This window comes from Pavona decussata, unplaced genomic scaffold (assembly GCF_977016875.1).
Source record: "Pavona decussata unplaced genomic scaffold, jaPavDecu1.1 SCAFFOLD_244, whole genome shotgun sequence".
Classification (NCBI taxonomy): domain Eukaryota; kingdom Metazoa; phylum Cnidaria; class Anthozoa; order Scleractinia; family Agariciidae; genus Pavona; species Pavona decussata.
The window spans coordinates 417,303-435,859 of NW_028145649.1; the positions used below are offsets into that span (position 1 = coordinate 417,303).

Below are 18,557 nucleotides of genomic sequence, written 5' to 3' on the forward strand. Positions count from 1 at the left end.
CTGTTTAAAAGGCTTGGTAGTTAAGCCGTATTTGCAGGTAACTTGCACATGTGAATCCACTGTATCAAAAAAGATGGTGAATGGTACATTTTACCCATAATTCTTAGGGTGCAAAATCCCTAAAAACACTTATATAAATACACAGAAAAGTTTTAACAACTACAAACCTAGCATACACAATATTGTTAGTACAGGGGCGAATTTTGCCATAAAATATGGCTATGTGCCTATTGGCTGTATAAGGTTCACAAGGTATTGTGGTAAAATGTTGAGACGCCATTTTTTTCCCGCACAGTGGATTGACTGACAAGTTCTGAAAACCACGAGAAGGATCAAAATAATCACCGCAATATAGCTCATTCCTAAATATCCTCTTAGCGCATCCTTCCCACTTTCTTTTAGCTTTGTCTCTTCACCAAACACACCATTCCCTGGTTACATTCCTCAGCGAATGCCATTTTGAATAGTCCACTTCCAAGTTGCTGTGAGCCTAGTTATGAGAGCAAGTGCAAAGCTTTTCATGTAGAATTGGTTTTGTCTGCATATGAATAAAATATAATCTTCATGATAACAAATTTTGCACTTAGCCTCGCTTTCATAATGAGGTTTATTCAAAGCAACTCGGAAATTGGCCTATTATTTGGCGAATAGTCATGCTCATGCGCACATGCAGTCGATAGGTCTATGAAAATATTAAGAAAGCTAACAGCAAGATGTCGAAAGACTTGGCAAACAGTTCAAAATGGCTAAAGGTAAAATCACGTAACTCTGAATAAACATTTTAACACCAACGTGTACTTTACGATTATTATTGACAGATTACTTTTCAAATTGTTTAGAATATCTGTTGTTATTTATTTCTCGGGCTAAAGAACCCAAAAATGACTAATTTTTACAGTACAAGAGTTCATATTTGCATATCTGTATAATAAATATAACATTTTACACATTTTTGTGCCAAAAAAATAAAGTCTTTTAAACACTACAAGACTCCTATGTTTGTATTTACAAATGTGCATATGTCACGTACTAGGACCCAGGTCTCTAAACTTCGGACGTCGTAAGCTGGTGACAGCCACGGAAGACTGGTGTTTAGAGGCGGGTATGTGATGCCTGGTGGATATTGAAAAGAGCCCAGGCTTCCTCGCTCTTAGTTTTATCTGTGAAAGTGGTGTATCTTCAGGTTGAAGCAGAACTGAAAGACAAGACACCAAAAATGTAGTTAACAAATGAAACTGTCTGAATTTCCTGAACGATTGAGATAATATTTATCAATTCCGCTTATTCCCTGTTGACTCCATACAAAACCTTCTACTTTTGTCTTAGTTCCAAATATAAGAACTAAGACAAAATTTAAGAAAGATTTGTATGGAGTCATCAGGGCATAACAGCTAATATCTCGCCCTCAAATTGCAATAAGATGCTTATTTTAATTGGTTAAAATAAAAAATAAAAATTTTTGACAAGTAGGCATTTTTCATTATACTCTTTCTGAATACACTAACAAATCCCATAATTTCAAAAATTCAAATATTTGTGACGTCACACTTTAGAACTCTATATTTTGAAGAAAAATAAAAACCCCTCGCAGTTTAGATGCGACCTTAAATCAACTACAAACACAACTCACCTCGTCCAAGCAGTGCCTTGCTGACCTGCACACCATGCATCTGACACAGCTCTACCACGTCGTTATATTCCTTCATGGTCATCCTGCGATACCTGTCCACCATTTCCCCCAGCCTACCCCCCATGGTAGATGGTGTGACCGTCACTTTCTCTGGGGGTACCCTCTTCCTTTGCTTTTTCTCTTTTTCTTTCCGTTTCTGCTGTTTCTTCGAGCGTCTGTCTTTTATCTGCAAGAGAGGTTGCTGTCATGTTAATACCAGACTTTTTTTAAAGGTGCACCTTCACGGCGCTTTTGCTGTATTTTGGTCAAAACTGTACAAAAACAATCGTTGTATGAACGAGGTCCTTAGATACAAATTTAGAAAACGTTTCAAATTTAAAGTCTGTAAATTATTAAATAGAGCATTTCCGAGTTGCTGGGGTATGACAGCATGACTACAAGCAAAACTTTTCTTTTTGATCTCACATGTAGGTAAATCCGCAAGATCTTGGAAAAAACTCGGCGCGTCAAGGTTCTTATACCAGGACCTCTCAGTTTGGCTTTACAATTTGTACTGAGTATTCCTGCTCGTTTTATCCATCGCAATTTACTTGCATGTCTTCTAGTTTTTTTTTTCCAATTGAAGTTTTATTAGACCACGCACTCAAAAACATCGGTCGAATCGTCGTGAGATCGGGTAAACTGACTTTTCGAGCGAAACGACCGGATTCCGGCTACGCAGGCGAGAAGGAAACAAAGTCCCCTCACCTCATCTTGGGTTAACTGTTCCACTTTCTCTGACAATTGAAAAGGAGGAATTTCCAACAGAGTTGGTGACATACTATAGTCACTACTACTAGAGGGGGAATAAGGGCGTGACCCTCGTGCCTGGGGCTCAGAATCGGGCCTTTGTCCAACAAAAGGCACAGGCTGGCCTGGAGAGGGTGAAAAGGCTCTCTGAGGGGAAGTCGAGGGTCTCTGTTGAGCAGGGCTTTTTGACGTTGAGGGAGGTCTTTGAGGGGATGTAGGTCTCTGTGGAGACCCTGGCCTCTGTGTTCCTGACCCAGCCCATTTTTCCTGAGAAGGATCCACAGCTGGTTCTGGCTCTTCTGGAATTGTTTCTGGTCTTTTTGCTGATTTGGTGTTAGCAGGATCATGAAGGAACTCTCCAGTTTGCTTGTTTACCCTGAGGAAATATAGAATGTTGACAAGCATTAGTCTCTGCGTCTTGAATGGACTGTGGACGTCTTTTATAGCAATGGAAGAGCTCGGTAAAAATTCGCATTGATTTCAGATTGCCTTTTGAGTGTTTTAGCTCAGATTCACTGTAGTTTTTGCAGGTAGTCTTGATTCCTTCGGGAAACGTTGCTCCAATGGTTTATCCTGACTGTTTTGCACTTTGTTTAGAAATAAAAACAGAAACCTAGCTTGCCCATAATTTATCATAGGTTTTGAATGCAAATGAAGTGCAAGGTAGTAGATAAAACATTGGAACAACGTTTCCTGAAGGAATTCAAGGTCACAATGTGTGAATGAAATCAGTTGGAATGATCACAAGTTTTAAAGTAAAGAGAATGCAAATTTAATTTTCAAGTTACATTTTAGGCGGCCCCATCTAAGGATCCATCCGCTTCAGCAGCATAGCCACTTCCTATCTGAGTCACCAAGGTCCCCACAATTTCCTATTTACATTTTTCTGCTTAAGGACGGTGCCTACTTTTGTTCCTGTGCATACGTTCTGTGCATCTTGAGATACTCGCGTTTCCTACGGGTGGTGTCTGCTAAATAAATACAGGGATATTTTTGCATGGTTTAAAACTATGTGGAGAAAGCAGAAGTTAGCAAGTGCCCTTGGTATCCAAAAAGAAAATTGGGGCTAACCATATATTTTTCAGAGATAATAAGCCTAAATTTGGAAAAAAAACGCCATACATTCCTTTATATTTTAAAGCATTTTAGAATTATTGTTGCTTCAATAATTATCTCTAAAAAATGTGTGGTTACCCCCAATTTTCTTTTTGGATTCCGATAGACCTTGCTAAGATCTGCTTTTCCTGCATAGTCATAAACTGCGCAAAAATACTTCGGTATTAGTAGGCACCGTCCTTAAGCTGGTCCTCAGTGTTTAAACCCCAGAGGATCAACTGTCCTCATTTAACCCACAAACAATTATTAACAGTTCTTCAGAAAGTCAGATGCCCAACATATGCCTAAAGTCCTTCCCATCGGGTTTTACGATGATGAGTACAGAGACATGATTGGATACACAATGTAAATGACTGTTGCTCAAACTAATATTGATAATACTATTCTTATGATCAAACAAAGGAAATCACTACCTGTACCATGAAGAAGTTTTGAAGTTTTGGAATGGTATCTTAATTATCATAAAATTTTGTAAACTTTTGCTTTGATTTTTTCTAAGAATTATTAACCCAATAATGGCCACGTGTTTTCCAAGAATAAAATTACTTCACAAATTAGCAAATTGTTAATTATTAAATAATTTTTTTTTTAATTTTTTTAATAGTTTCAAACACTGAAAAGAGCTAAAATTAGAAAAAAGATCCTCGCAGTTAGTACACAACTAAGCAGTTGCAAAAAGAAAGCCTGAAAAAAATTCAGGCTTGAACAGGATTTGAACCCATGACCTCAGGCTTTTTTTTCGCAACTGCTTAAGTTGCGTACTAACTTCAAAATATATTGCTCTTTTTGGCAATAAGTGTTTATGATTATAATTGGTAAAAAGGCTTAAAACTAATCTAAAAAACTTATAAAATTTCCCAAATTTTTGAACCATATCTCTAGTTCTTCTGAAAGCGTTTCATACGATTTCCAAACACATCAAAGTTGGTTTAAAATACTCAGGTGTGCCCTGTTTTTTCAACCCATTTCTCAGTGTGAAGAAATCAGATAAAACACTTCCTCATGTTTGACATTATTACTAATGCTAATATGTTAAGCCACTGAGCTCAGAAACAGTCTTCTAACCTTTGTTCTAAGTATGTCTGCCTTCCCACAGCCAGCTCTCTGTAATCCAAGGCATCACTGCTATCTCTATCTAGAGCCATTATCAAATCCTCCAAGTCAATCTCCGTCAGCGGGATGTGCCATGATCGGATGATGTTCCTAAACTCCTGCCGTGAAACTATACCCAGTTCTTGTCCTTATCTGCTTGTGCAAAGAGGTCCAGCAAACGAAGCCTCTTACGCTCCAAGTAGTCCTGGATGACAGCCAAGGCAGCTGGGGAGGGCTGGCGAATAGTGGGCACTCCCCTGTCCTCCCCTGTTACAAGGGTATCCTCTTCAATCACAGGGGGTGGGGTGGGTGTCTTGTTTTAAAGAAGTACATGTAAAACAAAAGGCAAGTTAATGTTTTTTAATAAATTCAATAATAAAACTAGTCAAGAGTGGTTTTCAATTTTACAGCAGTATGTTATCAATAGACCCTTATCACTCGGCGGCCATGTTGAGCCTCAGGAGAATTAAAAGCTTTGTTTTTGCACAGTAAGCCTTACACTGAATTCGTGTCTGGCTGAGGCTTGCCGTGCAAAAACAAAGGTTTTTATTACCCCGAGACATGGCCGCCAGGTGATAAGGGTCTATAGCATGCAAGTTAATTAAGCCTTTAAAAGAGGTCTTTTCAATGTTTATCTTCTTCCCTTTTAATTCCTTTTTTATTAAAGTCAAAGCTCTTGTAAGCCACCACCTCGGCAATTGGAAAAAGTGGTCATAACTTAAGAGCTGGTCACTTACGAGAATGCAATGTCGTAAGAGACCAAAAGCTCAGAAACAATAGAGGCTTGTCACTCACCCAAGCTTTCAGCATTAAGCTTTCTACCTCGGTCTCAGGGTAACACTCTCGATCCAGCCATAAATTATCTTGAATTTAGATTTGAGATATTTATCTATGTACATTATTAGGCAGTGCTATATTACTGTAAATGTAATTACGAAGTGTACACTTATGCCATAATAAGCATCAGAATCTTTGAGTGGCGGCTTAGGAAAGCTTAAAAACAAAGGAATAGACCAGTTGGTAATTCCCAAAAGTAGGTCGCAGTCACTTATGGCAGCAATCCTTTACGAGAGCTTTTGATTACAGAGTTTAAGTGACAATTCAAACGGGGTTTCACAATGGTGGTCGTAACTGGAGCTGGTTGCTTACGAGGGTGGTCGCAAGGAGAGTTACGATTGTAGTTACATGTACATAATTTTAAGTGACTTCCCATGGCCCACAATTAAAATCCATGACTTTCCAGGCCTGGAACAAAATTCCATAACTTTCCAGTGGTTTTCCATGATACGTATAAACCCTGTAAAAACTCATCCAATTTTATAATTTCACAAATTTTAGATCTCGTGATATCATTATATCCATATAAGTTTAGTTAGTATTGTAAATGCACATTTGATCATGTATTAGTAGGTTAATTTGTGCGATATCAAGTAACAAATATTAATTATTATTATTAGTGTAACTTCTGGATGCCAAGAGACTAAGCAAACGATGGTTGGGCAGCAAACCATAGCCAACCCTGCAAAGACTAAACCATAACAACTAATCACTAAGTTCTAATCAAACCCCTAAATCCTAATTTTCACTTAGAAAAATCATATACAGGTACACTGAAGCTCTAAAAATGTTATCATCATCATCATTATTACTATTATGTCATCCCTTTAGGACTCTCTGTAGATAGTGCATCTCAAGTTACTACCTCTTTAATGGTAATCTCAGGTCGTCCTTTCAGTATCATTCTTTTCAGCACTCTGTTTTCCAATTCTGTTTTAGCAGTCTTGTTTTCAAGCCAGTCCTGTTTTAGGCCACAGTTGTTTAAAATTCCTCGGATCCTCTTGCGTTCCTGTAATCTTCTCTTGTAACTTGCAACTTGAGAGTCAAAGCTGTCAGTTTCTGAGCAACCTTGAGCATTCTTGTCTAGAAATCATAAAACTTTGATTAATAAAAATTTACTTTATAGAATGATGAAGAAAAAGTATTATGACCAACAGGGCTCTCATTGCAAGTAAAGGCTAGTGCATGTAAGAATAATAATTGTACCCAGCTAATTTTATACTGCGTAATTGCCATTAGGCTTAAAGGAGTGTGGCCAATGTGAGAGCCAGCGAGCCAAACATGCAAGCCATGCGAGGCAGACATGTGAGGCATGAATAAAACATGCAAGGCATGCGAGGCATGAAGAACCCCCAACATAAATGCTAACTGTTAAGCTAACCGGGGAGCTATTTAAGCTAACCTGAGTGCTATTTAGGCTAACCGGAGTGCTTTTTAGGCTAACCAGAGTGTTTTTAGGCCAACCTGAGTGCCTCGCACGTCTGCCTCGCATGGCTCGCTGGCTCGCAGATCGTCAAGACCCGGCTTAAAGTGCGATGCGCCTTACTGTGGCCAACCAACAAACTTTGTTGGGTGCCATGGTAAGGCGCACCACACTGTAATAAATATCAAAAAATCCTGAACCAGATTTTGGAAAGTCTGGCTAAAATGAAACAAATCATGTCAGGGTATAAATGCGAGCAGTCAGACAGATCAACCATCCACAAAATTATTATCCACTTCACTTTATCTGAGTATCATGGTGTTCCAGAAAAAAAAGGGATCTTAGGTCAAAAACCTAAGTAAAGTGGATTCCTGACCTGACAAATTGAAATTGAAGAGATCGAACCAGATATGTTGACCCCCTCAAAAATTCTTCACTGACACCTACTCCGAAAGTTTTTTTTTTTTTTTTTTTTTTTTTAAATTTATTTATTTATTTTTTTTTATTAACTATAGAATACTAAACTTTACTTACAATACTAACCATACCAACTTAAGATACTAACTTAAATTACAAAAAAGTAATAATAATAATAATAATAATAATAAGTTACAATATTAAATTAAATTCTTCTACTGACAAGGTATGACTATTTTTTAGACTTACAACGAATTACAATTCACTCAAATTTACTACTAATACTATCATAATAGAAACAATACTTAAATACTTCTACTAACACTTACAATATACAGTTACACAATAGTTGCAATATTAAAATTAAATTAAAAGTTGTTACTAACGAAGTAAGAAAAAAAAAAGAGACTAACAATAGGTTACAGTTGCACTTATGAATGAAAATACCACACAAAAGTTTATGTGTAATGTAATTCTTCACATTAAACTGGGGATAGTACCCACTTTTTCTTAAAGAATTTTGTGTTATTGATCTTTCTTTCGGTTTCATATTTTATGACTATTTTACTTTGAAATCCTTGGATTTTGGGTCGAATCTGGGTTCTTCTGCAGTCCCATAGAAACAGTTTCCCAATTATTATAAAATAATTCAGTAGGTTAAGTAAAGGGCATGGTTTAATTATAATTCCAAATAAAACATCTTGAAGAGTAAGACGAATTTGCTGATTTGAGAGTTGGTGCCAGTAATCTTGAAAATCATTCCAAAACTGTCTAACAAAGGGACACTGATACAAAAGGTGGTGTAAGGTTTCAGATTCTGCCTTGCAAAACGAGCACAGATCATCCGTTTTGAAGCCTATTTTATATAATTTAGAATTTGTGTATAAAATAGAGTTGATCACTTTGAACTGAAAACCTTTTACGTATGATTCAAGCACAACAGAATGTGGCAGAGTGAAGATTTCTCTCAGCTGATCAAACGAAAAATTAAAATCATTCTGCAATTTACGAACGATATTAGGAGGCTGTGCTTTTTTGCGTGCAAGTAATGAGTAATAGTCCTTTGATTTCTTTTTTGTGACATCAAAGATGTTGTCATCAATTGAAAATAATGGAGAGGCTGTAGATGGACAGGGAGAAGTAATTTTTAAAGAAGAAGGTATTGAATGTCGAAGGCCAGCCCATTGCAAAAAGTTAGTTTTGGAAATCTTATGCGACCAGTGGCAAAAAGAGACTTCTATATTTAAACTGAAAAGTAGATCTTGAGTAAAGATCAATCCTGCCATGAAATAATTTTTGTAGAAAACTGGTCTCTTGTCAATGCGAATTTCTTTATTATTCCAAATAACATTTTGCCAGTCTCTCTGAGAGGCAAAAGAGTCACGAAAATCTGACCACCAAGAAAGTAGTTCACAATAAAACTTAGAAGAGATTTTGTAATCCTTAATATCATAGTTACAATTTAAGAAGAAAAAACCTCCCATCGGTTCTAGCAAGTGCTGTAGGTAAGTTTTCCACGTTCCATTCTGACCTTCAAAAATACGCTTTAACCATGCCAGCCTTAAGGACTTTATCATGCAATCTAAATTGATCATTTTTAATCCACCTTCCTCGTATTCATTTATTACCGAAACGCGTGTTACCTTATCCGTGCCATTCCAAAGGAATTTAAATAACAGTTGATTCAATTGTTTCACTACCTACTCCGAAAGTTACTGGGACACTGACATCAGTTTGTACACCAAGAGGAAAAAACTGAGCAGACAGTTTCCAAGTGGGGATACTGGTTGGAAATTTGAATCAAACTCCTGGGGGAACACCACCATTGATGTCCACCAATGAAACTGATAAAATAATGATGGTTGTGAAGGAATTTTATAAATCTCACGTCTGATTGCTTCTTCTACATAAATTTACCAAAAATACATTATGACATTTTTTAATTTCTTAATTAATCTGCATTTGAAAACTTCAATGATACCTTGATGACTACAAATATCTTCAAGATTCAGTGCCTGGAGGATACCAAAATCCACAATTTATCCACCAAAGAGAGATGACGATATTTCCCACCTCTTTTAAGGAGGGGTCCCTCTGTCCTCTACAGAGGTTGACTGCTCAAGTGCGAAAGAGGCCTCTGTTATATAATTACGAGGAGAGAGCTAGAGCAACCCTACTGGGCATACAGCAGTTACATCTAAATGATGAGGTAATCTGTTTGACTTTATTTATACCGAGAAAAATTATCAGGTAAACTAAAGATGCTTGCCCAAGTTCGGCGTGCAGGCAAATTATGTCTCTTGACTGTATAAAATAAAGTCATTTGACGATCGGGTCAACAGTGAATAATGTTTAGCTTATCCGCATGCACACATTGAAACAATAAGAAACCATTATTGAAGACCTGGACGAAGCTTTGTTCTAAAAGTGCGCTAAAATTTATACCAGCTAAATTCTGGCTTGTTTTTACTAGCTCAGACTGTATACGCTCATACAAACAAGACTTCGAATGGTGTTCGTTTATTTTTCCCAATTATCCGATATTATCTGCCTTCTTACCTTGGCTCACCGTTGTCGCCGAAACATCTCTAGCCGGGCATTTTATGGAAGGGACAATAATTATGCGTCTTCTGCTCAATTCTGAAGGTTCTCCCCATCTCTTAATACTCTCGCGGTATGTCTTCGATGGGAGAAGGTTGCGAGTTCTGGGCAGTTTGAATTCCTTCTCTTCACAATCCTCGGATCCTGCGAGTTTTGTATTCATTGAATCGGGTAAAAAAAATTATATATAAAGAATTTTACACCACACTTCAAAAGTCTAGCGTCCGCCATATTGGAATTTTGTTGCTTGTGCATGTGATTGAGGCTGTTGTCATTAGGTTGCCATGGAAAGAGCGCTACGATTTATCCCTTCCCCACCCTCAGGAATTTTGGTGAAAAATGCTGATGTTTTTTTAGGAAGCCGGATAAGATCTGCATTTGCAGTGCAGAGACTCCGCAGTTGCTGATTACCTGGAATTCGTAGACGAAGAGACAAATAAAGAAAAAAGTGAAATCACGGTGAATTCATCAGTAAAGAGAGACTGAGTAACCGCAGGAGTTCTCAGTGGTAACGGAGAGTAACCAGGGCCAACGATCTAACCCCTACAATGACCAAAAGATCGTAGCGGATCGGAGAGGTTGGTCACCAGGAGAGACTCTGGGTTACTGGAATTTTTTTACCTCAAGATTTCTGGGGTAAAACAATACCAGCCTAATAGTGCAGCCAGTCCAAAAAAATGGGATCTTCCCAGTCTCTCTCCTGGCGACCAACCGCTGATGACTCTGGGCACGAGATTTGTGCACGTGGAATAATTAGAAGGAACTGAAGTAAGCAAGCTCGATACTGCTTAGAAAACTTACATGTAACACTACAGAGGAGACCAATCCGAGAATCAAAACTGGATGCAACCGTGGACAGCTGTTAATAAGTGGCCACGTGTAATTTGACAGTGGAAAACTTTCGAACTTCCGATGTTTTGATTCTAATAAGTCAGGATTTAGAGAAACAATTTGAAATAAAAATTAGCCAAAAGAGACTACGTTTCGAACACAGGGTGGCCTCATTTTCAAGTCAATTAACTCCACTTGAAGATTGACTTTTTTTAATTGAAAATAAAACCGCGATGTCTTCGAAACGTAGTCTCTTTTCGCTGATATTTTGATTACCGTACTTAATTAAAATTCTCGAACAACTTCCTTTATCGGGCAAAGCAAAAGGTATTTTATATCTTGTGATTACCTTTCCGTTTGTCTGCCTGCTGAACAGACCTTATCACAGTAAAGAATAATTGCAATTTTGAATTGGAAGGCAAGCAATTAGAGGTGGGGTTAGATGGCGTCGTTTCCAAGGACAGCCAATAATCAATAGACTGTTTTAGTGTTGACTACTGTAAACCATGTTTCAGTGAAAGACGCTTAGCACAAACTGTCGCAGAATCTTTCACGGACTCCGCATTCGCCGGTTCACAAACTGGAGAGGACTGTATCTTTCCCTTACTGAAGATTTATTCCAACAATCCGACAATCTCCGATCCAATCTACAATTCACTATCTTCTATTCGCTATTCACAGTTCCGTTCACAATTCGTTCTTACTCGATCTGACCTTACATTATAATTGTACTAAGATTTACTAGGTTCTATTTGCGCAACAGGTATTTTCCCTACAATCACGAGCACAGTAAAATCCCAAGGCTACACTATTGTAATGCCACTAAATTTAATTCCTATGACACAATTACACGCGTTTCTCTTCCTGATTTAGCTTAATAGATGCGTGCAGTTACATCATTGTCATGCAGTACGTTAACTTCGGGCTTTGCCGGTTTACAATTGTGCAATCTGCTTTCTCACTAACTTTATCTTATCAGTGTTACATGCGACATACTTCGTGTGGCATTATTCATTCAATTTATTTTCTAGTTAATATTCAGCGTCATGCAACATTTCAGTTTAAATCACCCACATCAGTGCAACTTTCCCCTGACACAAACTATAATCATTATAAAAGGCTGTTAGTTCTCTCAGCCGGCAGAGTGGACATAAATTTCGCGTAATTATATTGAAAAGGTAATGGGGCATTGTCACGGCATTTTTCCAAGTTTCCGTCAAAACTGCACAAAATTTTGTCAAAGTAACTTTGATTAAACATGAATTTTCTCTAAGAGTACAAAGAAAACAATATAAACAGACTTATCGAAGGAAGAGCAAAACATAACCAATCAGTTTAGTCGGATCTTCCCCAAATAAACCGCATGGTAAAAAAACTTGAAAACATTGGCCCATTTTTTTTTCAATTTTCAATCCATTTCCATCTTGGTCATCTGCAAAGATAACCTACACAACCTTTGTGCACTAGTTATTGGAGTAGTCATGAAACAAACTGGGGCATAATTACTATAACACGGCTATTAATACACATGTTTTTGTTTCGCCATTCGGGGGTAACACAAAAGTGACAATGCTCCTTTAAGGGCCGATTTCGAGGGTGCGAATTTGTCGTAAAAGTTGAGTAAATGGTGAACAAGTGACTTAAAATTGAACAAATTCCAGACGTTTGGGGCTTTGTCTCTCATCTGTGGAAGGGCGGAAGTGTAAAGTGTGATTTTCGTTCAAACTCACGAGTCAGCTCTGAAATAAAGGATGACTGCAGTTTAGTTTCTAAGTTTTGGATGCTTCCTGGCTTCGTTTTCGACCTTCAAGGTGCTTCATTTTTTAATCTTAGATATTTAGTTTTTCGTTTTCGACATTCCACCGCCCCAAGGCCAGAATAAATAATTATAGACTGCGAGCAGTCGTACCTTTTTCTCAGGTCATGCGCACAAAGTGACAATAAAATTATGCAAATTAGTAAAATGAACGAGGGGGGATTGGGGAGATCCTTTGCGCGCTAAAGAACTTAGGAGAAGAAAGAGACCGCTAGCAGTCTAAAATTATTCCTAAGGCACTCATCATCAATTCATCTTGGCACGAATAACATTGAAACCTCAAATATTTTTCCTACATTAATGCAAAAAAGACTTGTTTGGGCCTTCATGAAAAGAGATTATGATTTTACAAATAAGTCATTTCGAAACAAACAGTAATCAAGTTAACCGATAATTTACATGCTTTCCAAAACCAGATTCCTCTGGGTCCTCCTTGAACTATTTTGTTGAAAGCTAATGTTTGTTGATTGTATGATTCTACAGCTATTTGTTTGCTGTAGGCCGCCAGTGGGAAAGGGAAGGGGCTTATAAGGGGGTGGAGTGGGTACGTCTTGAAATTTTTTGTTTTTGTTTTGTTTTGTTTTTTTTTTTTTTGTTTTTGGTTTGAATATTTTTTCATAGAAACCCGCAACTTTCTTCCCTTCTCGCAATGTGAGTTGCAAGAACGTGCTATCCAGGGGAGCAGGGATGGCGCATGCGCATTGATAACAACACTTGCCTCCCATAAAGCGCCCCAGGTTCAAGTTGAATTTATTGTTGGTTCTCATCTTTGCCCCGAGGCTTTTTCTCCGGTTACTCCCGTTTTCCTCTCACCACAAAAACCAACATTTTCAAACTCTAATTCGACCAGAAACGCAAAGGACACCTTTAAAAAGAATTTCTAGAGAGCTCTTTATTGCTCCGTGAGAAAACAAATTAAGTGACGGATTTTTTTGCGTCTTTGTTTTGTTTAAAAAGGAATAAGAAAGTACAGCTTCTAACTCCAATTTTAATTTTAAACCGAAACAACGTTTAGTCGACTCCACAGTCAACTGGAAATTTCGAGATGTATTCTTGAACTCAAAGCATAAAATAGCTGAAAGAAGCCAACATTTTTAACACTTGAAACCAAAATATTCCAGCAGTTTCATTTTCCACTAGTTTGTACACCGAAAACAATCCTGTTTTTACCGATCGTTCTCCACTTGTTTTTTGGCGCAGGTCTTAAGTTTAGTGGTATTTTTTTTTCTTTGTCTTTGGGTATGTCTATTTCAAAATAAAAACTTTAAAAACTGCAAAAGCCGTGAACGAAGATCCTGCTTGGCGAAACCCGTAACATCACTTCACATATAACCTGTAACACCAAAAATTTAATCTACATGGTACAATGTAACCGCTGCCATTTACAATACATAGGTGAACCTAAGCGACGTCTCAAAGACAGATTCAACGAACATAGACGCCCAGTTGACAAAACTAATATTACATCCAAACCAACCACTGTTTCTAAACATTTTCTTTCTCAACCTAACCACTGCCACACTGACATGCAACTAATACCACTTGAAGTTATCCACTCCTCACGCTATTCAATCAGAAAAGCCAGAGTGTCTTTTTTTATAGATTTAGCGGAGACCTTGGAACCCCACGGTTTGAATAGACGTGATAAATTGTAATTTTTTTATTTTTTTTATTTTATTTTACTTATTTTCTTATCCTTTGGTACCACCTTATAAACGTCATTTCCGCTGCTCCTATGTATTGCAACATCCTCCATAATATAATATTGTAATTTCATTTATATAATTTAGTAACATCTTAACCTGAAGAAGGCTGGTTTGGCCAGCCGAAATATTGTTTTAAAATATATTACGTTGTGTCAGCTTTGCAGTAGTCTTTGGACTTTTCATCGTAAAAATGAAGTCGCCTTCATTGGGAGCGCTTGAAAGGAAAAAATAAAGAAAACAAAATTTCAATATTACTTTTATCACGCCAAAGTTACCATGTAGGATTATTATTTTATTGCGAATGTTTTCATTACTTAATATAGGTATATACCCTACACTAATTATCCTGTTATTAATAGGGCTCTTAACACGATACTAATGAGACTTTCACCCCGTTATGAAAACCTCGTTACCACTTCACCAAAAACTATGTCAATGGAAATACGAGTTTCATCGTGAAACGAAACAGTTGAGCTGATTTAGAGGCGCATTCTTTTGAGACAAATTCTGGCTATTCTTATTCCGGTCCAGAAATAACAGAATACACAGACTATCAGTTTACAAAAAAATGCCTTTATGCCTATTCCGATTTTATCGACTAAAAACCTTCCTAAAAGAACGCGAGTCCTCCTATTTCAATAAATCTGAAAGCTTTCTCAAAAGAACGCAATTTCTATTCTTGGCAAACCGTCAGTTCCGTTCACGCTGGTATCAGGGGCAGAATCAATGGAATAAAATTCTGTTCATGCCGAAAACAGAATAGGTCCAAGAAAATATTCCAAAACGGTCCCGAAAGAATGCGACCTTAAAAAAAGAGGAACGAGGCAGCCATCTCTTGTTTCCATGACAACATCAAAATTTTTTTTGTTCTTGTTGTTTTTGTTTGGATCCATAAAAGCTATTTTCCATCACAGAAAATATATGCAAAAAAACCAATGTGCATCATCTATTCTAAATAATAATTAAGTAATATTTGATTTGGTTATTCTATCCTGTGAAAGTAATGGCTTCAAACTATATACACAGTAATAGCTTCAAAACATATATACAGAAACAAGCAATGAATATGTCCTTCACTAAACGAATAACAAGAAAATGGCCAATGTTCCGTACAATCCGGTTTACATTATTCTCTTGTTCATTTCTTAACAAAGCAGGCATAGACCACTGGTTTTTGACATCTTTTGGATTCGAGATGATTACACTGTATCTCAGAAGTCGCCAGGGTTAAAAGACACCAAATGGACATTATCATACGTCAGGGTCGGCTTTACTGAGCAGCTCCTTCTTGGCTTGAAGACGCTTCCTCTGCCAAACAAAATAAAATAAAACAAAATAATTTAATCTGTGAGAGCATCTTTATGAGTCTTCCGTGGTGAGGAGTGCGTGACGTAACGTGACGTGCATGTCGACATTCCGCCTATCAACAAATAACTAAATCATAAGTCTATTCCAGACTTTCATGTTTTGAAAACCGAAAGAAAAGATAGCCCACGATTGAAAAATTAGTTTGTGACTTCACCTATAAAATCTCACAACACTTTCTGCCATTTCGCCAATTCAGGTCCTAAGCCTGAACGCGTTAAGAGCTTAACTGAATCTGAAACAAATGGAATCATCGCACAACAAATTTCATCACAACATAACTTTCAGACAGACTTGAAGACCCTCAGACCTTGACTTCCTTAGTTATTTACAAATAAAATTACTTTTGTCTAAATTCAAACGCAAACTAGACTCACCATTCTCTCTATTTCTGTTCGCAATCTCAAGAGTGACGTCATCACCAATCAGCACAAATGGAGCCCAATACTTCACGGCACCGAACTCCTGTGACTCCCGAAGTGATTTCATAGCCTGGTGAAGAGCCACACTGGCGCGTTTCCCATCTGCCAGGTGTTGGTAGAAGTTTCTCATGAACATCAAGGTTACCTCGTCATCAATCGCCCAGAGTGACACCAGAACAGACCGAGCACCAGCACACAAGAAAGCACGTGCTATGCCGACCACACCCTCAGACTTGACCTCTCCCCGGCCACTGTGACAGCAACTAAGCACAACAAGCCTTGCACGCAGACGAACGGCTTGCACGTCTGACATTGTTAAGATGAAATCTTGCCTTTCAAGGATCTGCGATGTCTTGTCAGACTTTGGGGCCAAAACAATTTCTCCGGTTTCCGCACATCCATGTGCGGCAATGTGCACCAAGGCAACGGACTTGAGCCTTTTCAGCACTTCGTCTTTTGTTGCATCACTCCCAATCAGAGGTGTGATGTTTAGAAGTTCTCCAATCATCTTTGCTTCCTCTCTGGCATATCCTAGCTGCTTCCATAAGGGCTCACCGAATTGACTGGTATACGTAACGCTGACTTCCTTTAGACATGGGTCTCCAACGACAAGCGCCGCAGTCTTAGAGTGGAAGTCGTCAGGTGCACCTGCAATCAGTTTCAACGCGGTCAGCGAGGGAACAATGCGAATCCTGATTGACTCACTCAATGCAGAATAAGGAGCCAGGCAAAATGGACCATCCGGAATAATTATCAACTGGTCACCTTGGAGCAAGTCTGCAATGGGGCCAATAATCACATCATACAGACCACGCAAAGAATTGACAGCAGTGGGGATTGAGGACTCTTGTGTTTCTTCCACATCTTCTCTTTTGGATCGTGAGTCATCACTTAGCTCATCCATTGAGCGATTCTCGCATATGACGCGACCGCGAACACCAATCTTTGTCAAGGTTGTTTCCAGTAAGAGGGAGGCATGTCCAGGTTCAATTTTGGTTTGTTTAAAATGAAGGTCTCTGCTCTTCACTAGTACCCAAAAATTGATCGTGCCATATGCTTCATCAAGTGCTACAAACACTGTTTGTGTTGGTAAATCGTTTAACATATAGGAAATCGTTTCCTTTGGCTCAACTGAAATGGACGGTTGTGAGTCAACCCCATACTGTGTCTTCAAAACATCTATCAAAGCCTGTGCTCGTCCTTTCTCAGCAGCACATAAAGCCTCCTCAGCCTCTCCTTTCTTTAAAAGAGTTCTCCACAGACCAGTGTACGGATGAGAGTTGAGATCACGAAATCCTATTTTCCACGCATCTTCTGACTGAAGAAGAGCTCTTGCACTATCTAGGATCTCTATGCTTGATTGATAACAATCAATAGCCTCAGAAAAAGAAGCGGATGATTCATAATCAAGACCTAGTCTAGCGTATGCATTTCCCTCCAGGAGCCTGTTCCCTGACTCTTTGCTCATAGAAAGAGATAGTTTGTGGTACTCTATGGCTTGTTCTATATTACCCATGCCGTAATAAACTAAGCCAAGATTAAAATATGCAAGTCCCTCTCTTTCCTTGTTCCTAAGTTCCTCAGCAATGATAAGTTGTTGTTTAAAGTACTCCATGGCTTGCTCCAAATCACCCAGCTCGAGGTAAACATTGCCAAGGCTGCAGTAGGCTCGGACTTCCACTAACCTGTCCCCTACTTCTTTAGCAATATTGAGTCCTTTTCTAAAGTTTTTCGTGGCTTTTTCTAAGTTTTTCATTATGTTGTGGTACTCGCCCAGACTGAGATATGTCTTTCCCTCGCTAGCCTTGTTTCTCACTCCTTTAGCAATCCTGAAATGCTGTTTATGGCAATCTATAGCTTGTTTAAAAACACCAAGCTTTCCATATATTGTGCTTAGACATTCATAAGTCTTTTCTTCTGAGTCTCTGTCACCCAGTTCTTTGACAATACTGAGATGTTGAGTGTAGTACTCTATGGCTTGCTTGAAATTACCCAGATTGATAAAATAAATACCGCCCTGTCGTTTACAAGCACATGTCTCGCTATTCCTGTCCCCTAATTCTTTGGCAATACTGAGATGCAGTTTGTAGTACTCTATAGCTTGTTCAAAATTGCGAAGTCTCTTATGATCCATGCCGAGCAGGCAGCAGGCTCTTCCCTCTGCAGCTCTGTTCCCCAGTTCTTTTGCAATACTGAGACTTTTGGTGTGGTACTCTATGGCTTGTTTGAAATTACCCAGACTGCAATAAACACGACCCAGTCGTTCACAAGCACATCCGTCGCTATCCCTGTCCCCTACTTCTTTGGCAATACTAAGATGCAGTTTGTAGAACTCTATAGCTTGTTTAAAATTGCAAAGTTTCTCATGAGCAAAGCCGATCCAGCAGCAGTCTTTTCCCTCTGCAGTTCTGTTCCCCAGTTCTTTTGCAATACTGAGTCTTTTGGTGTGGTACTCTATGGCTTGTTTGAAATTACCCAGACTGTGATAAACTTCGCCCAGTTGTCTAAGAGC

General features: G+C 38.4%; 1 protein-coding gene and 1 pseudogene across 2 annotated transcripts; both read right to left on the reverse strand.

The window, feature by feature from the left end:
* Positions 1–572: 572 nt before the first annotated feature.
* Positions 573–10,111, reverse strand: LOC146457274 (uncharacterized; annotated as a pseudogene). Its single transcript, XR_014858492.1, has 6 exons — positions 9,864–10,111; positions 6,330–6,547; positions 4,601–4,940; positions 2,378–2,795; positions 1,631–1,856; positions 573–1,195 (listed from the first exon to the last, which is right to left on the reverse strand). The product of XR_014858492.1 is annotated as an uncharacterized LOC146457274 (transcript).
* A 5,335-nt stretch (positions 10,112–15,446) lies between these two features.
* Positions 15,447–17,711, reverse strand: LOC146457275 (tetratricopeptide repeat protein 28-like). Its single transcript, XM_085092095.1, has 2 exons — positions 16,001–17,711; positions 15,447–15,566 (listed from the first exon to the last, which is right to left on the reverse strand). The coding sequence occupies exons 1-2, from the start codon at positions 17,658–17,660 to the stop codon at positions 15,529–15,531; spliced, it is 1,698 nt and encodes a 565-aa protein (XP_084948221.1). The 5' UTR covers positions 17,661–17,711; the 3' UTR covers positions 15,447–15,528.
* Between the last annotated feature and the right edge of the window lie 846 nt (positions 17,712–18,557).

What these genes read in the sequence shown, in the direction of transcription:
- LOC146457275 (XM_085092095.1), bottom strand. Translation starts at nt 17,660, where the DNA reads ATGGAGTACTTTAAACAACAACTTATCATTGCTGAGGAACTTAGGAAC. An exon ending in GAACAGAAATAGAGAGAATG is followed by an intron (nt 15,567 to 16,000) that starts GTGAGTCTAGTT and finishes TTTGTTTGGCAG; the next exon opens with AGGAAGCGTCTTCAAGCCAA.